The following is a 17504-nucleotide window of genomic DNA, read 5'->3' as shown; positions in this document are numbered from 1 at the left end:
CACATTCTTAAGCTTATTGTACTACAATTGCTGAGATGGAATCAGCTTTGGCTTTTATATCATAATAAATAATTATATGTAAAATACTTTGGTCTGGGTTAGAAAAAGCACCTCCACCCTAACAAACCAGTACTGAATAGGGCTGAATCTTCACTCACTTCAACGGCCTCCAGATTTTGTTGGTGCTCGTGCTAAAGATGAGCTAAACCCCTGTGCAAAAAAGCTGCACACTAACGCGATCTTATACTCACACTGAAAGAAGAAAGCATTCAACCTCATTGAACCACAAACCACAGCACCCGAAGCTTGCTAGGCTTTGAGTGAAACCAGGTTCTGTGGTCTGCTGAGATAAAAATAAAGACTTTCTTGGCCTCAAGTCCCACAAAAGGGTTTGGTAAAGAAATGAAGTTTATCATGTAGAAAAGAACCCTGCATAGACTAAAGCAAGCTGGAATGGTTTTGAGTTTGCAAAGTTGCCAGTTTAAATGGCTTCCATTAAAATACATAACATAGGGGGCTCTGTCACATTCCAGAACTAAAACATCAAGTAGTTTCAAAGGTCATCCTAGTCTCTAGACCTCAAACTGTGAGATCAATGAGGCTGAGGAATCCGGAAACAATGTAAAAAAAGAACCTGTTACTATTGATGTGCCCACATCTTGGCAAAGATGCAGTGCTATGTCCACAAGTGGGAATATTTAAAGTGGGAATATTTACTTTATAGTGATTATTATGCAATTATGAAAGATCTACTCTCTGACAAAAGCAATTTGTTGCCAATTTATGTCAAAGATGAGCATAGAAAATATTTGATAAAGTGAGTTTTAGTGTTATTTTTTTTGTTCATATTAGTCAAGGGTGCCGATAATCCTGGTGAGCACTGTGCCTTAGTGTTTATTCTGTCTATAGACAATAAGTAAAAGTGGACTATTCCCTACCCCAGATTTTGACACTGTCCATGTCAAAGAAAAGCCTCTTTCACAAGTATTTTACTTTATTTGTACTAAAGTGACTTTAGTATTTAATACCTCAGTGAATTTACATACAATAAAATTTCTGATAATTATTCTATTTGAATAGTAGTCTACATGTCAAGAGAAAAAAACTGGAAAACAACAGTGAAAGGGAGAGGTAGACAAAACAGTAAAGAAACCTGAGAAAAGCACTACGGAATCGTAGAAAGGAACATAGAAAATGCAATTCAATCCTAAAAAGGAGATCAGCCTAGGTAAAGAAAACCAAAATCTGAGATGAAATCATTAAATCATATCCATGTAACTGTGAAGGATGCAAAGTGAAAGAGAATGGGTGCTGTGTATTCAGTACACATGTCTAATGAAATATAATGACATCCAAATAAGAGCTTTGGGAGGCAGCTTTCTTAATTTAAAAAAAAAAACAAACACTGATTAAATGAAGAACACATCTAACCAGAAGTGACATTTAAACTAAGCTCGACAGAAGAACTTGAAGTGTAAAGAGGCATGAGTAAAACAGATGTGTGATTAAAAAGCAGCACTAAGGAGCAGTAACAGCAGAGTGAAAAAAAGAACAGAGGAAAAGAGCCCTGTAGAGTTTCAGTCTGCTGTGCACGTTGCTGTCGGGTCCACAGTGTTCGTTAAAAGTCTTTAGAAAATGTGCATTGAAAGAAAAGTTCACTTTCAACTTCTGCTTTTATTTCATCCATTCTTCATCCTGTTTTAGGTTTAAGGACATCTTCTGTGTTCCATTTGTTCTGAAGGGCTAGTCTGATAAAGGGCAAGTCAAAACTTCCGGTGTTTGTGGTTTCTGTGAGTGTGTCTGTATGTGTGTGTGTGTGTCTCCATGCACGGTCATCAGAAGTGTGCATGTATCAATAACATGCTCTCCAATGAAGAGCAAACTTTTTTGTTTTGTTTTGCTATTCTGCTTTTAAGTAAGTGTATGTGTATATATATATATATATATATATATATATATATGTATGTATGTGTGTGTGTGTGTGTGTGTGTGTGTGTGTGTATAGACATCCAGGTCACTTGTGATTCCTCTCACGGTGTAGAGTTGAGTCATCAAACAGTGGATTCTTCACTTCCATCTCTCCAGTCTACAGAGAACAATCAGTGTAAAAAGAATATATGAGAAACATCCATTTCGCATACAGAAAGAAGAAATGAAAACTTCACTCCACAAAGTTTATTTTTCCTGACATCTGACAGCTGTGAATAGATGAAGTAGTGCCACACTTAACATACAAAATATGAATACTATGATTGATATTTTATTATATTGATATTTCTCATACTCTTCTATACTAAATCCAGTTTAACTGGACTGACTATGCTCTCTTTGCAATCAAACACACGGTTTTAAGTACTGACATTATCACAGTGTGCTCAGAAAAGCATACTGTGAAATATTTCAAAGTAATTTATCATAATAATGATGAATATTGTCATATTGCCCAGCCCTAGTAGAAAGTATAAAATAGCATTTAAAAAAACACCCTAAAAAAGCACTACTGACCGGGGCAAGTCCAGGGCACTCATATACAGTAAAGTCTCCTTCTTCGGTCTCCTCATCTGACGTGGCTCCAGACTCAGACACCTTAGGTTCTGTTTTGTTTCTGTGCATGAAGAAATAAAAACAGAATGGCTGTAATGGCTAGAACAAAATACAGAACTAATCTTATGACACTGGAATATCATAATGACCTGCATTCAAAAACATGTTTTTCAAACAGTTAACTTTTCTTTGAGTGTTTATTATGGTTACATAGAAAGGTATTTGTGTTAGCAAAAAAGTTTTTTTTCTTTTGAAAACACAAGTTTTCACAGCAGTTTCGGGAAAAGGTAGGATGCTTGAACTTATCATGGTTCGATACACTAAAGTATGTTAAATAGAGGACTACACTGTGGTGATGGCAAACACAGCTACAGAACATGCCAGCGCTGACGTGGCTGACTTGTTTGAATTGAGATGTCTGGACTGTGCAGGTGGTCGTTAGCTTAAACAGATAAATTAAGTTTGGCTTTTAAAATTATGTCAAATTTATGTTCCACATCTACCTCATAATTTGTCAAATATGGTGTGTAGAGCTGTCCTGGTAGCAGTAGCTCAGCATGCACACTACTAGTAGGACAGGTTCAATTCCAGCTCATTGATGCTTCATTTATACAAGTGCAGAGAATTAAGACTCAAATCTGACATAGCGAACCTATGTTTTTGTGTGGGCAGCTGTCAGCTAAGCTTATAGCGTTCTTTGAACTGATGCCACTGAAGAACCACTTTTATTTCCCCAACAGATGATTCTTTAAAGATCTATGTGTGCAAATGAGATGTGTGGGTGGGAAGAACCTTTTTAAAGGGCACATATCATGAAAAACTGAATTTTCCTCCCTTTTTTTTTTTAAATAAAAGAGTTTGATGTAGTATGTGAACACCGTAAAAGTTTCAAAATAACACTGTTCACTCCCTAGTCCATATATGGAAACCAAGCTACAAGAACAGCCCATTATGAGTCAACTGGTTTTGTGATTTCACAAAAAAAACAAAAGCATGTACGCATATCTGCATCTTCAGCCTACAGCAATTCTACTGGAGTAAGCTGGAGAGATTGGAAAACGGTCAGGTAAAAATTAATGGTGACTGTTTTGCTACATACAAGCACATAAACATTAAATGTGGACCTCAGGGGAAAAAAAATGAAATACAAGAAAAATGTAGGATATTGGCCCTTTAAAGTAAATGTAAGTTGGCTAAAGAGCACATGGACAAAAGGTTTGGAAATCTCACCTAGCAATCTCTAGGTTCACAGAAAAGTATTACAGACTCATGACAGAAACATGCCTGTAGTTCCAGAAACACCCAAAAATATTATTCTACATGAATTTATTACTCAGCATGAAACAGCGAATGACTTTTTTGCAGTTTAAATTATGCCTTTAGGGATACTTTAAAGACAGTTTGAATACTTACAGTCTGAAAGTGGTGAACAATATGTAAAGTGTATGTGTTTAAGACAGACCCAGTGACAATTACGGGAGAGATGATGTGTTCAGGCTTACTTCTCCATTGAGAGCATCTGTTGTTTCTGATGTTGGTAGTGATACATCTGGGCACTGTGAGCCAGCTTATTGTCCCCTGACTAAGAGAGAGATGCAGAGACAGACAGAACATATTCAGCACTCTCAATCCTTAAAACCTTCTCATGGGCATTTAAGAAACGAATCATGCTTTCATTCTAGTGAAAATTGTAAGTGTTTCCTTTCAGAAATAGCCTTCTTGAAAATGTGCACTGCGTATGTGCATTCCAGTGTAAGGTTTGCTTACAGAAATGCCGCTGGAGGATTTGGGCCCTGCTGCTTGAAATGCAGGATAATCAACTTTCTGAGCCAAGTGAGCTTCTCTCTGTAACCTGTAGGGGGTGATACCAATAATCAACAACATAACTGCCTAACACTGCAGGATAACAGTGGTAACTTCTTTTCCTTTAGAAGGAAACATGTTAAACAACTTTCAGTCGGACATACGTCACTTTTCTTTTAAATAGTCCTTTTTTAACTAAAATCACATAGCATAAAAAGATGCATAGTAAATACTTCAAACCCCTCAAACTCCAAGGACATGTTTGCAGGCTCACGCTTCATTCCCTCACTCTCACAACTACACAAATTACATATTAGTTTCAGAGCATTTAGTAAACAGCTTATGGTAGACATACTATACATACAAATAAGTCTTAAGATAAATAACAGCAATAGGTCTATGAATCAAAGTGGGTAAAATGTTAATGCAGCATTACTAATTTTCTGCCACAAATACAGCCTACATTTGATGTTTGTGAGAGGAATCATGTTTTGACGTTAAACAAAGTAGCACAGAATGTTAATCTGTCATGAATCTTACCTGACCCAGCACACAGCCGCCAGGATCAGAGCCACAGTCCCCATGATGATGCACACAGACATCAGTACTGCTCAGAGTTTGACAACACACAAAACAGAGACAGAGAGAGACAGCAAAAGGCAGAGAGAGAGGGGGAGAGAGATAGAGAGAGAGAGAGAGAGAGAGAGAGAAGGGAAAGACGTCAAACACAGGACCAATGAGGGCAGAAATCTACAGACCGTGACTCACTGCGCCATTCATTTTGTGGTTAGATAAGCCACTTCATAGCTGCAGCCTGGTAGAAATACACTAAAAGGAACATTGATCAGTGGGGCGATGAGTGTGCAGCGCATTAAATCAGACCAATAAAGGCCTGCCAGCATCTCAGTGCTTTTATGAAGTGCAGTCACAGCTCTATGACACACGCCTGTTACAGCACATCATGTGTTAGCCTGGCCTTGATAATGAAAGCTCTGTGTTTGGAGCAGTGAATGTGGGCCAGCTGGGTCACAGCAGGTAATAATTGCAGGGCCTGAAATTAGGATTCTAAGAGCCACGAGGACAACAGAGTGTAGTGACGTTAAGACTTGTACAAGACCAAGACCAGGCCTTTTGCGTCAGAATTCAGGCACAGCAAGGTTGCTCTCTGCCCGAAAAAGCATGCATGCTGTTTCTATTCCCTTCAGTTTAATAATGTTTTGGTAGACAGGTTTACATAAATTGTCCCAGTAATGCCTCATACATTCATGCCAGCCCAGTGCTCACTAATATGTCACTACCACGTGGAGGTCCCTGCTGTGCTGAAAATGGTCCCTTACTTAAATAATAATCTGATCAGTGGTGGTCTTATGGTGGTCCCTTTCCATTGATGGACAGGGTAGATAAACTGTGGAGCAAAGGATGGGCTACAGTCAGCAATACATACCTACAAAGTGCATCTATATGGTAGGAGTACCTGGTAGAATGATAGAATGACTAATTTTTCTATGTATAAGTTTGGTGTACCTTATCAACCGGTAACTGTGTGTTCATAGTATGTCTAGGCATAGTTGGCTGAAAAAAGTTTGAATATCCCTGATCAAATTACACGTTTTGTTGATTTTCTAAGAGCTGCTAAAGGGAACAAACTCTGAATTTATTTTCGCTTGCTGACATTAACATATTGCAACAGCATAAAACAAAATATAAAATGTGCTATAATATTTGCACAGACCACATTTTATGTTTTATTTCTTTACAATATGTTACATTCAGCAAATAAACTATAACTGTGCATTAAAATGTGTGTTCTTTGTAGAGGATGTGTTAACTTATTTTAACACAGAACAAACAACAACACGTGTACTTCAACAAGGGGTGCCCAAAATTTTGCAAACGACTGTAATCCAGAATAAGAAACAGTAGAAATAGCTTTTCTCATACATTATTAGAAAACAAAAATAAATCAAGAAAGTGGATTGCTGCACAAATGAGAGGACTGTTCATGCAACTACACAGAGCCATAATGAGCCAAACATACATCCCCTTCTCAGTCTTTCTTGTATATGTAATACATCTAAAAACGATGAGCACAACTAGGTATCACCAGAGGAGGATGGTTTCATGCTCAAACAAAACACTTTTTTGCCCATATAATTTCCATTTTTTGTCCTCTTTTACGGTAAGAGGTGAAAATTGAGGGGAGCAAATACATACAGACAAGCATGCTGTCCCTGGGGAAGGGGATCGCAATGGGTTTTCCACGGCCAGAAGAATCTGTACGAGGCTCAGGGGATTTGGAGGTGTGCTGAGCTGCAGTGGATGGACTGTGGGTGGTGGGTTTTGCTGTAGTGGTCTGTGACGCACTCTTCAACCTAGACTGACCGTTCTTCTCCTCTGACTGGAACTGGAGAGCCGACCAGGAAGGAGAGACTGCAAGATAGAAGGGAAAAAAGCAAAAGGAAAAAAAAGGGGAATAACATTGTATTTTTTTTCTCTTTCCCTTTCAGACATTTTTTTTATTGTTTTACGGTGCAACCGCTACTGCAGAGACACTCCTGAATGTAGCTACAGTTGTGAAAAAGTTTGTGAATGCTTTATAATTACTGATGGCAGCAGTCATAGTGACTAAAGGAAGGCACAGGCCTCCAATATGTGCTGAAAGAAAATTTTAGAACACCACTGGATTTAGCCATCAATAGACTTGTACCAGTGCTACACACATTACCATGCCACTGACATGAAGGTCCTACAGTCATCTTTTTCCACTGATGTATTTGGTAGAGGGTGGATAGAAAACTTTGTAGAAGCAGATAATTACTGTAAACCTACAAAGGGTAGCTGAGACATTGGCCAGTAAGTGTAGGTAGGTGTAGCTAATAAAACAGTTGTTTTCGAATGGCAGCAATCTGGAATATGAGTCAGAAGAAATTACAATTCTTATGCATTGAAGCAGAAATAGAATTTTTTGTTCTGGCTACAAAAGTGTGATCTGATCATTCAAGTTGTATTAATAAAAACTGTCTAATTTGGCAAATTGCATTTTACCCTTCCATATCCTTACTATTAGCACATGATTTAATAAACAAAGATCATTAATAGAAAAGGCATTTGAAAAAAGAACAATAATTTCTTAGAACTGAGGGCCATTGGAGCAAAGTGTAAATTAATTCAGATGTGAACTTTACTTGTGAACTTTACTTGATCTGCACAAACCACCCAATTCCACTCACTTTCTCTTCACAACAGAAATATTTTCTTGTGCAGAAAGCACTGAACAAGACTTAAGATTGGTAAAGTTTATAAAAATTAAGTAGGAATTGCTTACAGAAAAAATCAATGCTGTTTTTACTCTCCTTACAAGTGGATATTCCTCAAAAACCAGAGCAAGGCCCATTCTTCAAAAGTGAGACAAATGACCCAAATGTGGCAAATAACAATCTGCAAAAATCTCTTGTACTTGATAATGTGTTCATGTGTTAACCCTAAGCAAAATGTTTAAGCACTGCACAAGAGTGATGGTCATAGGAGGTTACCATGTAAGAATCCACTGTTCTGGGCAAAAAAAAGAAAAAAAAAGGACTGTCTCTCAGTCTGTCTCCTTTGTTCCAGTTCAGAAACAATTCTGTATATTAGAACGGCTGAGTCGAAGTCCTCACCTCAACTCCACTGAAATGCTGTGGAATGATCTAACTCAGATTAGCCAAGCAAAAGATCTAAAAAGTATTCAGAAAGAGAAAGTTTAGCTCAGAAAAATGGGTAAACACACCTCCTAACACCTCCCCACTGCACAGGACAAGTCAGCTACAGAAAAAGTGTGACTGATGTGGAGGTCCACTATGTATTAAAGATGTATTCACATACTTTTTTCACTAATGGCCTTATTCAATAACAGATATGGCCCTGCAAAAAGCGTTGTGTTTAAATAAAACTGTCATTATTTACAAAAAGATCAGATCACATTTGTTGAGCCGTTCATGTAGAAATCCTCCGTTCTAAAGGGTTCATGAACTTTCTCACAACCATGTGCTGACAGAAAGCAGCTCAAACCTGGCTTTTTGACATGTGACACTTGTTGCTTGGCGATGATAGACGACAGGTAGTCGATTTCCTCGTCTAGATCAGGAAGGGAAGTCTCTTTACCTGTGAAGAAATCAGACAGTCACTCTCACTCATGAGACACTAAATGAATAAACTTCTTTGAGCCTTGTGTTCTCTAATCAGCACTGTTTCTGATGGGTATCCAGTAATGAGTAATGTGATAACTCGTATGCATTGATGTAACAGTACTATCAGGCTAAAAGGGGATGTTTAAGGCTTGTGGTTGAAGTGCGCGTAAGTGTGTGTCCCGTGGGAGCAAGAGTGTGCCGGAGTGTTGTTTGCTTGAGACACCATGAAAGAGAAACAAAAGCGCTGCATCATTTAATGGTACTGTTGGCCAGACAGTAAGCTGCATTCCAAGACTATGGATGATCCCTCCTAGCAACCAGCAGGAGAGTGTGTGTGGCCAGTGCAGAGGGACACCACAGGGGGTAAAGGCCTTCAGACCATCCCCCTCTCTCCTCTCTGCTACAGAACACTGAGATTATCTTTCAAGCAAAACATCTCTAACACCTAAAGCTGTTACAATACACATATTCAATGGTTCTGAATATGACTGTATTTGACTTGTGAATATGGCACACAAGTGAAATACAGCATATTTTGCAGTAGGAAAAAAAAGTAATATGAGACATACTGATATGCTGACATAAATGGTAATATCTATTGTACTGTTATAAAATTTTCTTATAATATTATTAAAAGAGACAACTTCAAAAGTAAGAAAACTTTGTATCTATTTAAGGTAAAACACTACAGGGGACACTTTTATTTTGTTATATAATATATATCACAATGAATCTCTGCCAGTTAATTACTGATTTTCAAACAAGTATTTTTTGTAGACAGGATACACTAGAAGTAAAGGCAAAGCAATCCATTTGCATCCCAAAAATTGTAAATAACTCCCTGAGCAAATATGATTCCAGGTCTTTGGGGACAGTCTTTATAAAAGCCTTCACAAAAAGCCAGAATAGAGCTAGGAGTGAAGGTATACATTTTTATGAATGTAGGCGTTCTAGAAGCAGAGACTTTTGAATCTGAATGCAGAGGAAAGCTGATTTGGGGAAAATCTGCCATCTCATCTCAGAAACCATGCACCATTTGCAGGGGTGCTGTTGTTAGCACAAAGTAAATAGACATATATTCGGTTCCCACAGTTAGATGGTACAGGAAATAAGCTCTTCAGTGAAGCATGACATGATATGGTTGTGCCAAGTGTACCAGAGACTTCACTAGGGTTGTTTACGTTTGAAAAATCCTGTTAAGACCCGACTGAACGTGAATTGCCAAAACATACTGAAATAAACATATTTCTTTTTACATTTTTATGATTACAGTTTAAGAGGAGACATGCTATAGGTGCAGTTTAAATCAGGGGTGTTTACTATTTCATATGACTATTTCAGCAATTGGACTTTAATCAAAAATAAAAGCAAAATAAGTAAATATCTAAACATTCATTTTTTCCGTAACAAAAATGTATCGTGTCATAGTTCAAAGACCACAATAAATCATACCATTAAATCTCTGTCATCACACCTCTACTTATGTACATGTCAACAAGTCAGCCTTTTAGCCATCTAGGCTTTTACTTCCGTTTTCAGAAATGACAGAATTCTTTGAACTAGGTTTGATTCTGTGAACCCCCAGTACGCCTCTCAGAAAATTAACTGGCTGGAGCAAAAACTGACAAGTGATTCACACTGCGAATGCAGCATGACGCTTTCAGAAAGGTGCAACTGACGGTTGCACTTTAACACAGAGAGAAACTTCCACCCAAAGAAACAAAGATTTAGCACTGCTGAATAAGAACCAGGGCCGTTTCGTGCCATGTCAATTATGCACACAACGTACTATCATTCACACACATTTTCTTTTCTTTTCTTTATTTTTTTATTGATATAGTTTACTACTGCTTTAAAAGTTATTAAGCTTGTTTTCCGGATGAAAATGGTACAAAATATGAATTATTTTTCATTCTTAGGGACCCTGAAAGTCCAGAAAGTGCCCTGATAAGAGCAGTTTTGGTTTGAAGGTTCTATAAGTGCAGAAGTTGTGTGAAGGCAAGATGTTTGTTTGGTCTCCACTCCAGAAGGACAGCCATCTGGCTCCTAGAATGTGCCTGACATGATGCCACAGCACTTTCACTGCCTGCTTTGTTACTCTATGACCCCCCTCTGTCCATCCTGTATAGTGCACTCCACAGCAGGTGTCAAAGGAGGTGGGCCATGCCATCTGTACTAAAGGGAAGTGAAACGAACCAGTAAGTGATGCTTATAAGAGAAGCGTTAAGTGTCAATCTTACAGTTTGACACAGTGGTCCTACAAATTACTAACTAGTGCTGTGCAATATACAGTCGCATATAAAGATTGGAACATCCTTGGTTAAATTACATGCTTGGTTGATTTTCTCAGTGAAAATAGTGAAAACACATCCTCTACAGAGAACACACTTCTGCACATTTTAATTATCATTTATTTGCTTTAATAAATTGAAAAAAAAAACAAAAAAACAAAAAACAAAATGCGGCTTGCCCAAAAGTTAGAGCACATTTTATATTGCATGTTTTATATTTTCCAATATGTTAAAACTAGCAAATAGAAAACTTGCTATAAATTTTGAAGTTAAATGCCATATGTAAGTTTGTTCCATGTGATAATCATGTAGAAAATCAACAAAAAAATGTAATTTGACCAGGGATGTTCAAACTTCTGAATACAGCTGTATCATCTATACCAGTGTACCAGTATTGGTGTCACAGTGCTGCTCTTTACTTATTGATAGATTACATATTTAATTAACTGCAATGCATATAATTTGCTGGGTACTTCACAGTGTTTTGTAAGAACGTCTGTAAATGGAGTTTGTGTCTGGCTAATGTTTCCACTACTTAGGTTAAGGTTCCCTGGGGAGTAAATTTCATAGGAGAAAACAGAACAAAACAATCAAAAACAACCTACATCAGGTTGTGATATAATGTTATTGCACACCACAAACACAAAAGAAAAAGACATGAGTCAGAGAGCGGCACATACTACAATGCATTGTGTGCGTTGGTGGGTGTGTGTATGTGTAAGGGGTGGGGTAAGCCAAAAAAAAGTGTGAATTTGGTATTGTTTGAGTATGAATGGAATGAGAGACTAGATTCCATCTTAGATGGCAGTTTCAGCATTTGCTTGGTAATGTGTGGCCTCCTCCTGAGAGGGGAGTGTGTGCTCATAGTGGGGAGAGGTGCAGAGGTCTCTGCCCTTTAGCAGCTCAGCTATCTCAAAACCACCATCACATAGTGGTTTCGGCACCTGAGAAACGTATATGTGAAGCCATTTATCAGGACAGTAAGCATCTATTTGTCCAAATAAATTGATAAACTATTAACCACTAATAAAAAACATTGAAATAATTCAAACAATGAAAACAATAGAACAGCACCTTGTGATTTAATGTGTGTGTATTTCTAACACTCACCTCGAGGAAGCCCAGTATTTACAGTTACCATCTAATTACCTAGTTCACTGATCAGTCCATTGATCATTAATTTATATAAGGTGTTCTGCTGACACACACAGAGACACACACACACACCATTTCTTTTCTGCAAAAATGTGAAAACTAAAGAAGTCAAGAAATTAAAAAGACAATACTTCAGCTATAATCTGAATCCTTCTTGAGCAATACTACAACAATTCAATTTAGATTGCTGTAATTACAAGTAAATGTCAGAATTTAGTTTTAGTGGTAGATGGCAGGTCTCTTTTTTTAATGGAAAACAATGACTGATGAACTTCATAATAAATACATACAGCACTGTGCAAATGTTACAGGCCCCAACATTTATTATGTTTCCAGTTAAAATGGCCATTTACGGCCATTTATTTTTCTGACAATATTTCTGAGGAGATTAGATATAAAATAATCCATTTATATGAGGAAAATAAGTAGAACAAAAAACAACTTTCCAAAACTGGAGTTCAAAAACATTTTAAAAAATACAAAGAAAATGTGACTCCTAACAACCACGCAAGACCTGGTAGTTCACCAACACTGTCAGCATCATGAGAAGAAAAACAGTACTTAAAGCTTTCATCTTTAAGAGAGAGGAGAAAATCGAGCTCCACTCTTGCTTCAATTCTGAACCAATCCACAGGTGTTTCTGTCCATTCTTCCACTATGACAATTCAATGCTATGGGCGTGTAACGGAATGTGAAACCGTTACTGAGAAATGAAAATAGACAAAAAAAGAAGAAAATTTGCACTAGAACAACAAAAACGGACATTTAAAATGTAGAGTAGGTTTTGCTGACTGGTGAATCTAAATTATTTAATTATTTAATTATTATTACTAAATTATATTTGCGATTTTATGAATTTTGTAAAGCATACAATGCAACAAACTTCTAAGACTGAACTTTAGAGGTGTGGAAATACATCCCTGCAGATTTCTTTAAAGAATTGAAAGCAAGTCTGCTGATAAGAATAGAAAATGCAATAAAGGTAAAGGGTGGAGACATTAAATAATAAACATTATATTTAGTTGTTGAAGCGTCTGTGTAATTTTCTGTTATGTGCATGTTTTCTGCATTTTTCCCTAACACTGAAAAGTGAACTTGCAGTTAATTTTCGTTTTCACTGGAAATTAAAAATCAAATTTTTCATCAAATAAAAAGTTAAGTATATTTGGCTCAGTATTGTACATTAATTAAAGCTCTTATTTAATAAGACACTGCATGATTAGTGTGATGACTGATCATTTAAACTTCATTATGCTGCCCATATTCAACCATTATGTTCTGACAGACTGTTCTGACTGTTTTGGGATCAACAATTAAGGCCTTGAACAAGAACAATATGCTCTGGTACGTTAGGTGAAATAAGGTCAGAAGCCTATATGAGCTAACGCCTCGACTAATTCTCTAACGGGAAAGGCCTTAACCTTTAAGTGAAGTTTTTTGATTGTGTAAGCAATTCTGTCAAAATATATTCGTTGCTCTGAGTGCTACTTCAAACACTTCAGTTGTCCAATCAAACATTAACTTTTGTAAGGCTATCCATATGATGTGTTATAATGCATTAAAAACCCACTCACTCTAATCTGTTTCAAGAGTGAGGTCTTCATAACCAAGAAGTCTCTCCCTGGCTCATGATTTAAAACTTTAATAAACTAGTCTGAGCAAAAGATAATGCTGAACATTTGTGAGATTTCTTTTATTTGCAGAATATCAACCACAATTAGTATGGATCTGTTATCAGCAGGCAGGTAGAGCAACAAGCTCTGAGCTTGACATGAGCTAAAAATGTACTCTCAAGTATACAAACTGATTTACAGTGCCCTCTACTGGTCACTATGAGAACACACAGCCAGCTAATGCTGCTTCAGAGTTCAGACAGACCACCTGTTCACAGCCTGGCAGGGATGAGAATCGTCCCACGATACAATATCACGTTACTTATGTCACAATACGATATTGTTGTGATTTTAAACATATTGTGACATATCGCAATTTATTTCCTTTTTTCAACTGCAAGTACAGTCACCAGGTTTTTGACAGCAATCTCCCATTTTTTTTGCTACATTTTATAGAAGGTCTGCAATGTTTAACTTTCATGTACTCCTCTAATTTGGAGATTGTGAGACAGCAGTTGCCAGTCCTCTATGAGATACTGCGCTGTTATAGTCACATAGGAATCCACTGCACTTGATGTTCACGCATTGTATTAACGTGCAGTCCTTTCTGTTGTACTTAAAGATTACTCAAATTTGAGCTTCTCTTCTCTGTAGAGCTTGGGTACGGCTGCGTCGCTGAAACAAAACATATTCACACACCTGGGTCCCAGTGTCTTGAGCATGTAACAAAAGCTGACTAATCTCTGCTGACCTCACCAGGAAAAACTCTGCACCATCTAGTTGTGTAACGGAAAAATCGTTACAACATATTATCGTGATATTTTGCATGGCAATATTGCATCGATACACGGACAGCAAGTATAAGATATTATATAAATAGCAAATAAATGTGAAACTTTTGGACTGAATAAGCAATTAATTATATTATTGAAGATCCAAAAATTTCACATTTATTTGCTATTTATATAATATCTTATACTTGCTGTCTGTGTATTGATACAATATTGCCATGCAAAATATCACGATAATACGATTTCTGCCCCCATCTCTAAAGCCTGGCAAGGTTAATCCTTTGACAGATCCTGTATGTACCTAAATTTTTAGGTTTAAAAAAAATAAAAAATACAACAACTCATTGGTACATCTGCTACCTGAGTTCTAGACAGACCAGGATACACTCCCTGTTGACCTACATGGACAGCTGATTACGGGACTTTTCTGACAACAGCACTGCTAAGTTCTTTGATGTCTTCAGGATCATCTCACAAACTGCCAAAACAGTCATCTACTTAGATGCTTGCTGTGGAAAACTCGTCAAAGACAGAACCATAGCCAGGTAAAGTGTAGATTGAAGTATTAAATATAAATACAGAAACTGTTCTGGGAACATTTGGAAAACTAAGATAAGTATTTTTGTTGCGTCATACAAATAGCCTTGCTCAAACACTGAAGGACGGGAATGTTTACCCAGCAAAGCTCACTCCTTATTAGCAAACACTCTCCTCATCATACAAGAATGACTCACAATTTTACACACACTCAAGCTCATGACTGTAACCAGGCCAACACAGATGAAACATGGGAGGAGCACTACAGGACCTGAGTTTTGTTTCTGTATATTGAGAAGGCTCACACTGATTAAATTACAGTCATTTAAATAAGTTATAAATAAACCCACCCTGACTGTGGTACTAACATCATAAGAATAATTTGGCACCTGGATTACAGAAAATACATCTTTTGGGACCATATATTAAAAAAGCAGAAGAAAAAAAGAAAATCCACACTGCAACCTGCACTTCATCCGATGTTAATTCTAAAATATTCTGTAGACAACAACTGCACAGAACAAAACCTAGAACGTACAGCAAGACTTCACTCTTGTGGTGAATGCACGTTACTGCAGTAACAATCCAGCTGTTGCCTGTTCTCCGCTTTTCTACCGGCTTTCAGTGTTTGAGATAAACTCTTCTGTTAGTTGTGACAACAATGTATGTAGACACCCTGCCTTCTATTTACTAACATGGTAGAGACTAGGGATAGGCATTTCAGTCAAATCTAAAAACCCCACATGGACCAAGAAAAAAAAAACCTGGATGTTTCATTTGCATTGCAGCTCAGTTTAACGTATCGTTCTGAAGAAGTCCTGATGCACTTAGATGGCTGCAGTAGCCCTTCATTGTTTCCTTCACTGGACTGAACAGATTAGAACCTCTCTGACCAAAACGTATAATGTAGGCACCACACTGCCCTCTGGTCTTCAGATAAATCATGGTTCTTCAATATGACAACGGGTAACATTAGACAGAATCTGACACTTTGAGGCGATATTAAGATTCTTGGGAGACACAGATTTCATTACTTTATAGCTACACTGGCCTAGTAGCTCTAGCACAAAACTAAAAAAGTAAACTTTGAGCACCAAACAGATCCTGGCTCGCTCATTTCATTTGTTGTAATTAGGAAATCATGTTCATTTGATTTTTTGAGTGAAACATTCCTTTAAAATCCTACACTATTTTTTTTTCTGTCATAAATTATGTTGTAGCTAAGAGAAGGATAAAGAAACAGTTGTATGTATTGTACTCAACTGCATCAATTTACCTCGTCCTGAAATCCAGCCAATTCAGCACCCCACGTGTTATGTGCTCTTCACTGCTAACTCATGCACAAGACTTCTGAATGTGTAACAGCACTGAAACAGCAGGTGGCTTTCATCGCTTACAATGCATTACTTTCCATTTTACCATCAGGTTTCTGTTTTCTGCGTTTTTCTTCTCTCACGAGAAACAAATAACAACCAGAGAGAAAATCACTATGTACTCCAATTTTTAAGAGGCCTCTTTGTATGGGTTGTTACTGCTTCATAGGAAGGAAAATTAATTAAAGTGTGGTTCATTTCACTGTAAGCCTACATTAAACTGAAACAGACAGTAGAGCAGAAAAACACATGTTCCAACTAATTCAGCTCAGTCATGTGCCATGGCCACATGTTCTTGTGGATACTGTGGATGATGCAGAGTGAGCAAGTTATAGATCTGAGGATTAAACTCTTCTGGATAACCATCCAAAAAAAGAGTCTGAACAGGACAGGGAGGAGGATGAGAGAGGGAAGAGAGAGAGTGTGTGTGATGCAGTCTGTTTGATGGGGGGCCACGTTGGCACTCTCAGTCTCTTCCTCCACGACTGTATTAGTCACTAGCACTAATCCACACAAGGACATATTCAATGGCTATGCTGACTTCTGCTCTAAAACCTGCACTATTTGACTACACTGAGCAAAATGGACTCAGTAAAACAGACCGCCATGAATCATATTTTTAGAGTTGCGCAATATGAGTTTCAGCAATTAACATATTGTTAAGGGTCGCGATGACAGACTGGATCAAATTACCACACACACACGCACGCACACAAAGTGCCAAGGTGACATAATTAGATTGGCAGGAATGTAGCATCAGAAACAAAGAAAGAGCTTTCCTGTAGTGACATTGAACCCTGCTTTCCAACACTGAGAGCAATTAACCATTCAGCTATCTGGCCAATTGAAAAACACACACATACGCACAACTCAAAAAATGCTCTATTCTAAACTACCAACCTGTGATTCTGCTTTAAACTTGATGATTATTCTTACTCTAAGAGTTGTGTGATAAGAATGTAAAACAGTAATGGCTATTGTCACAACAAACCTGCATCACCATAAGGAGCTTTCAATGAATATATATGTATTTTTTGTAGACCCACATAGAAAATAACACATTAACAAATGAGTCAAATCAGGTGTGACTGAGCAGGAAGGAAAAAAAATGCATCACCAAATTGTGCCACAGACCGGACCACAATTCAAGAACAGTTAACTGTTTTTCAGCCTTACTCAACACAAAAAATGTTCTCATGTAAACAGATACTAGGGGTATGGGAAAACATCG

The 17504-nt window shown here is 37.5% G+C and overlaps 1 protein-coding gene across 1 annotated transcript in view; it reads right to left on the bottom strand.

The window, feature by feature from the left end:
* Window positions 1-987: 987 nt before the first annotated feature.
* The window catches only part of npdc1a (neural proliferation, differentiation and control, 1a), a 34568-nt gene continuing 18051 nt past the window's right edge, over window positions 988-17504 (bottom strand). The window contains exons 3-9 of the mRNA XM_036587567.1: window positions 8395-8487; window positions 6562-6777; window positions 4888-4954; window positions 4312-4396; window positions 4047-4126; window positions 2506-2605; window positions 988-2086 (exon numbers count right to left, since the gene is read on the bottom strand). Of these exons, the coding sequence (XP_036443460.1) occupies window positions 2015-2086; window positions 2506-2605; window positions 4047-4126; window positions 4312-4396; window positions 4888-4954; window positions 6562-6777; window positions 8395-8487 (713 nt within the window). The 3' untranslated portion in view covers window positions 988-2014. The remainder of the gene's footprint in view (window positions 2087-2505; window positions 2606-4046; window positions 4127-4311; window positions 4397-4887; window positions 4955-6561; window positions 6778-8394; window positions 8488-17504) is intronic.

Source organism: Colossoma macropomum, unplaced genomic scaffold, assembly GCF_904425465.1.
Source record: "Colossoma macropomum unplaced genomic scaffold, Colossoma_macropomum, whole genome shotgun sequence".
In the NCBI taxonomy this organism is placed as follows: Eukaryota; Metazoa; Chordata; class Actinopteri; order Characiformes; family Serrasalmidae; genus Colossoma; species Colossoma macropomum.
This window is presented reverse-complemented; position numbering and strand designations above follow the sequence as displayed.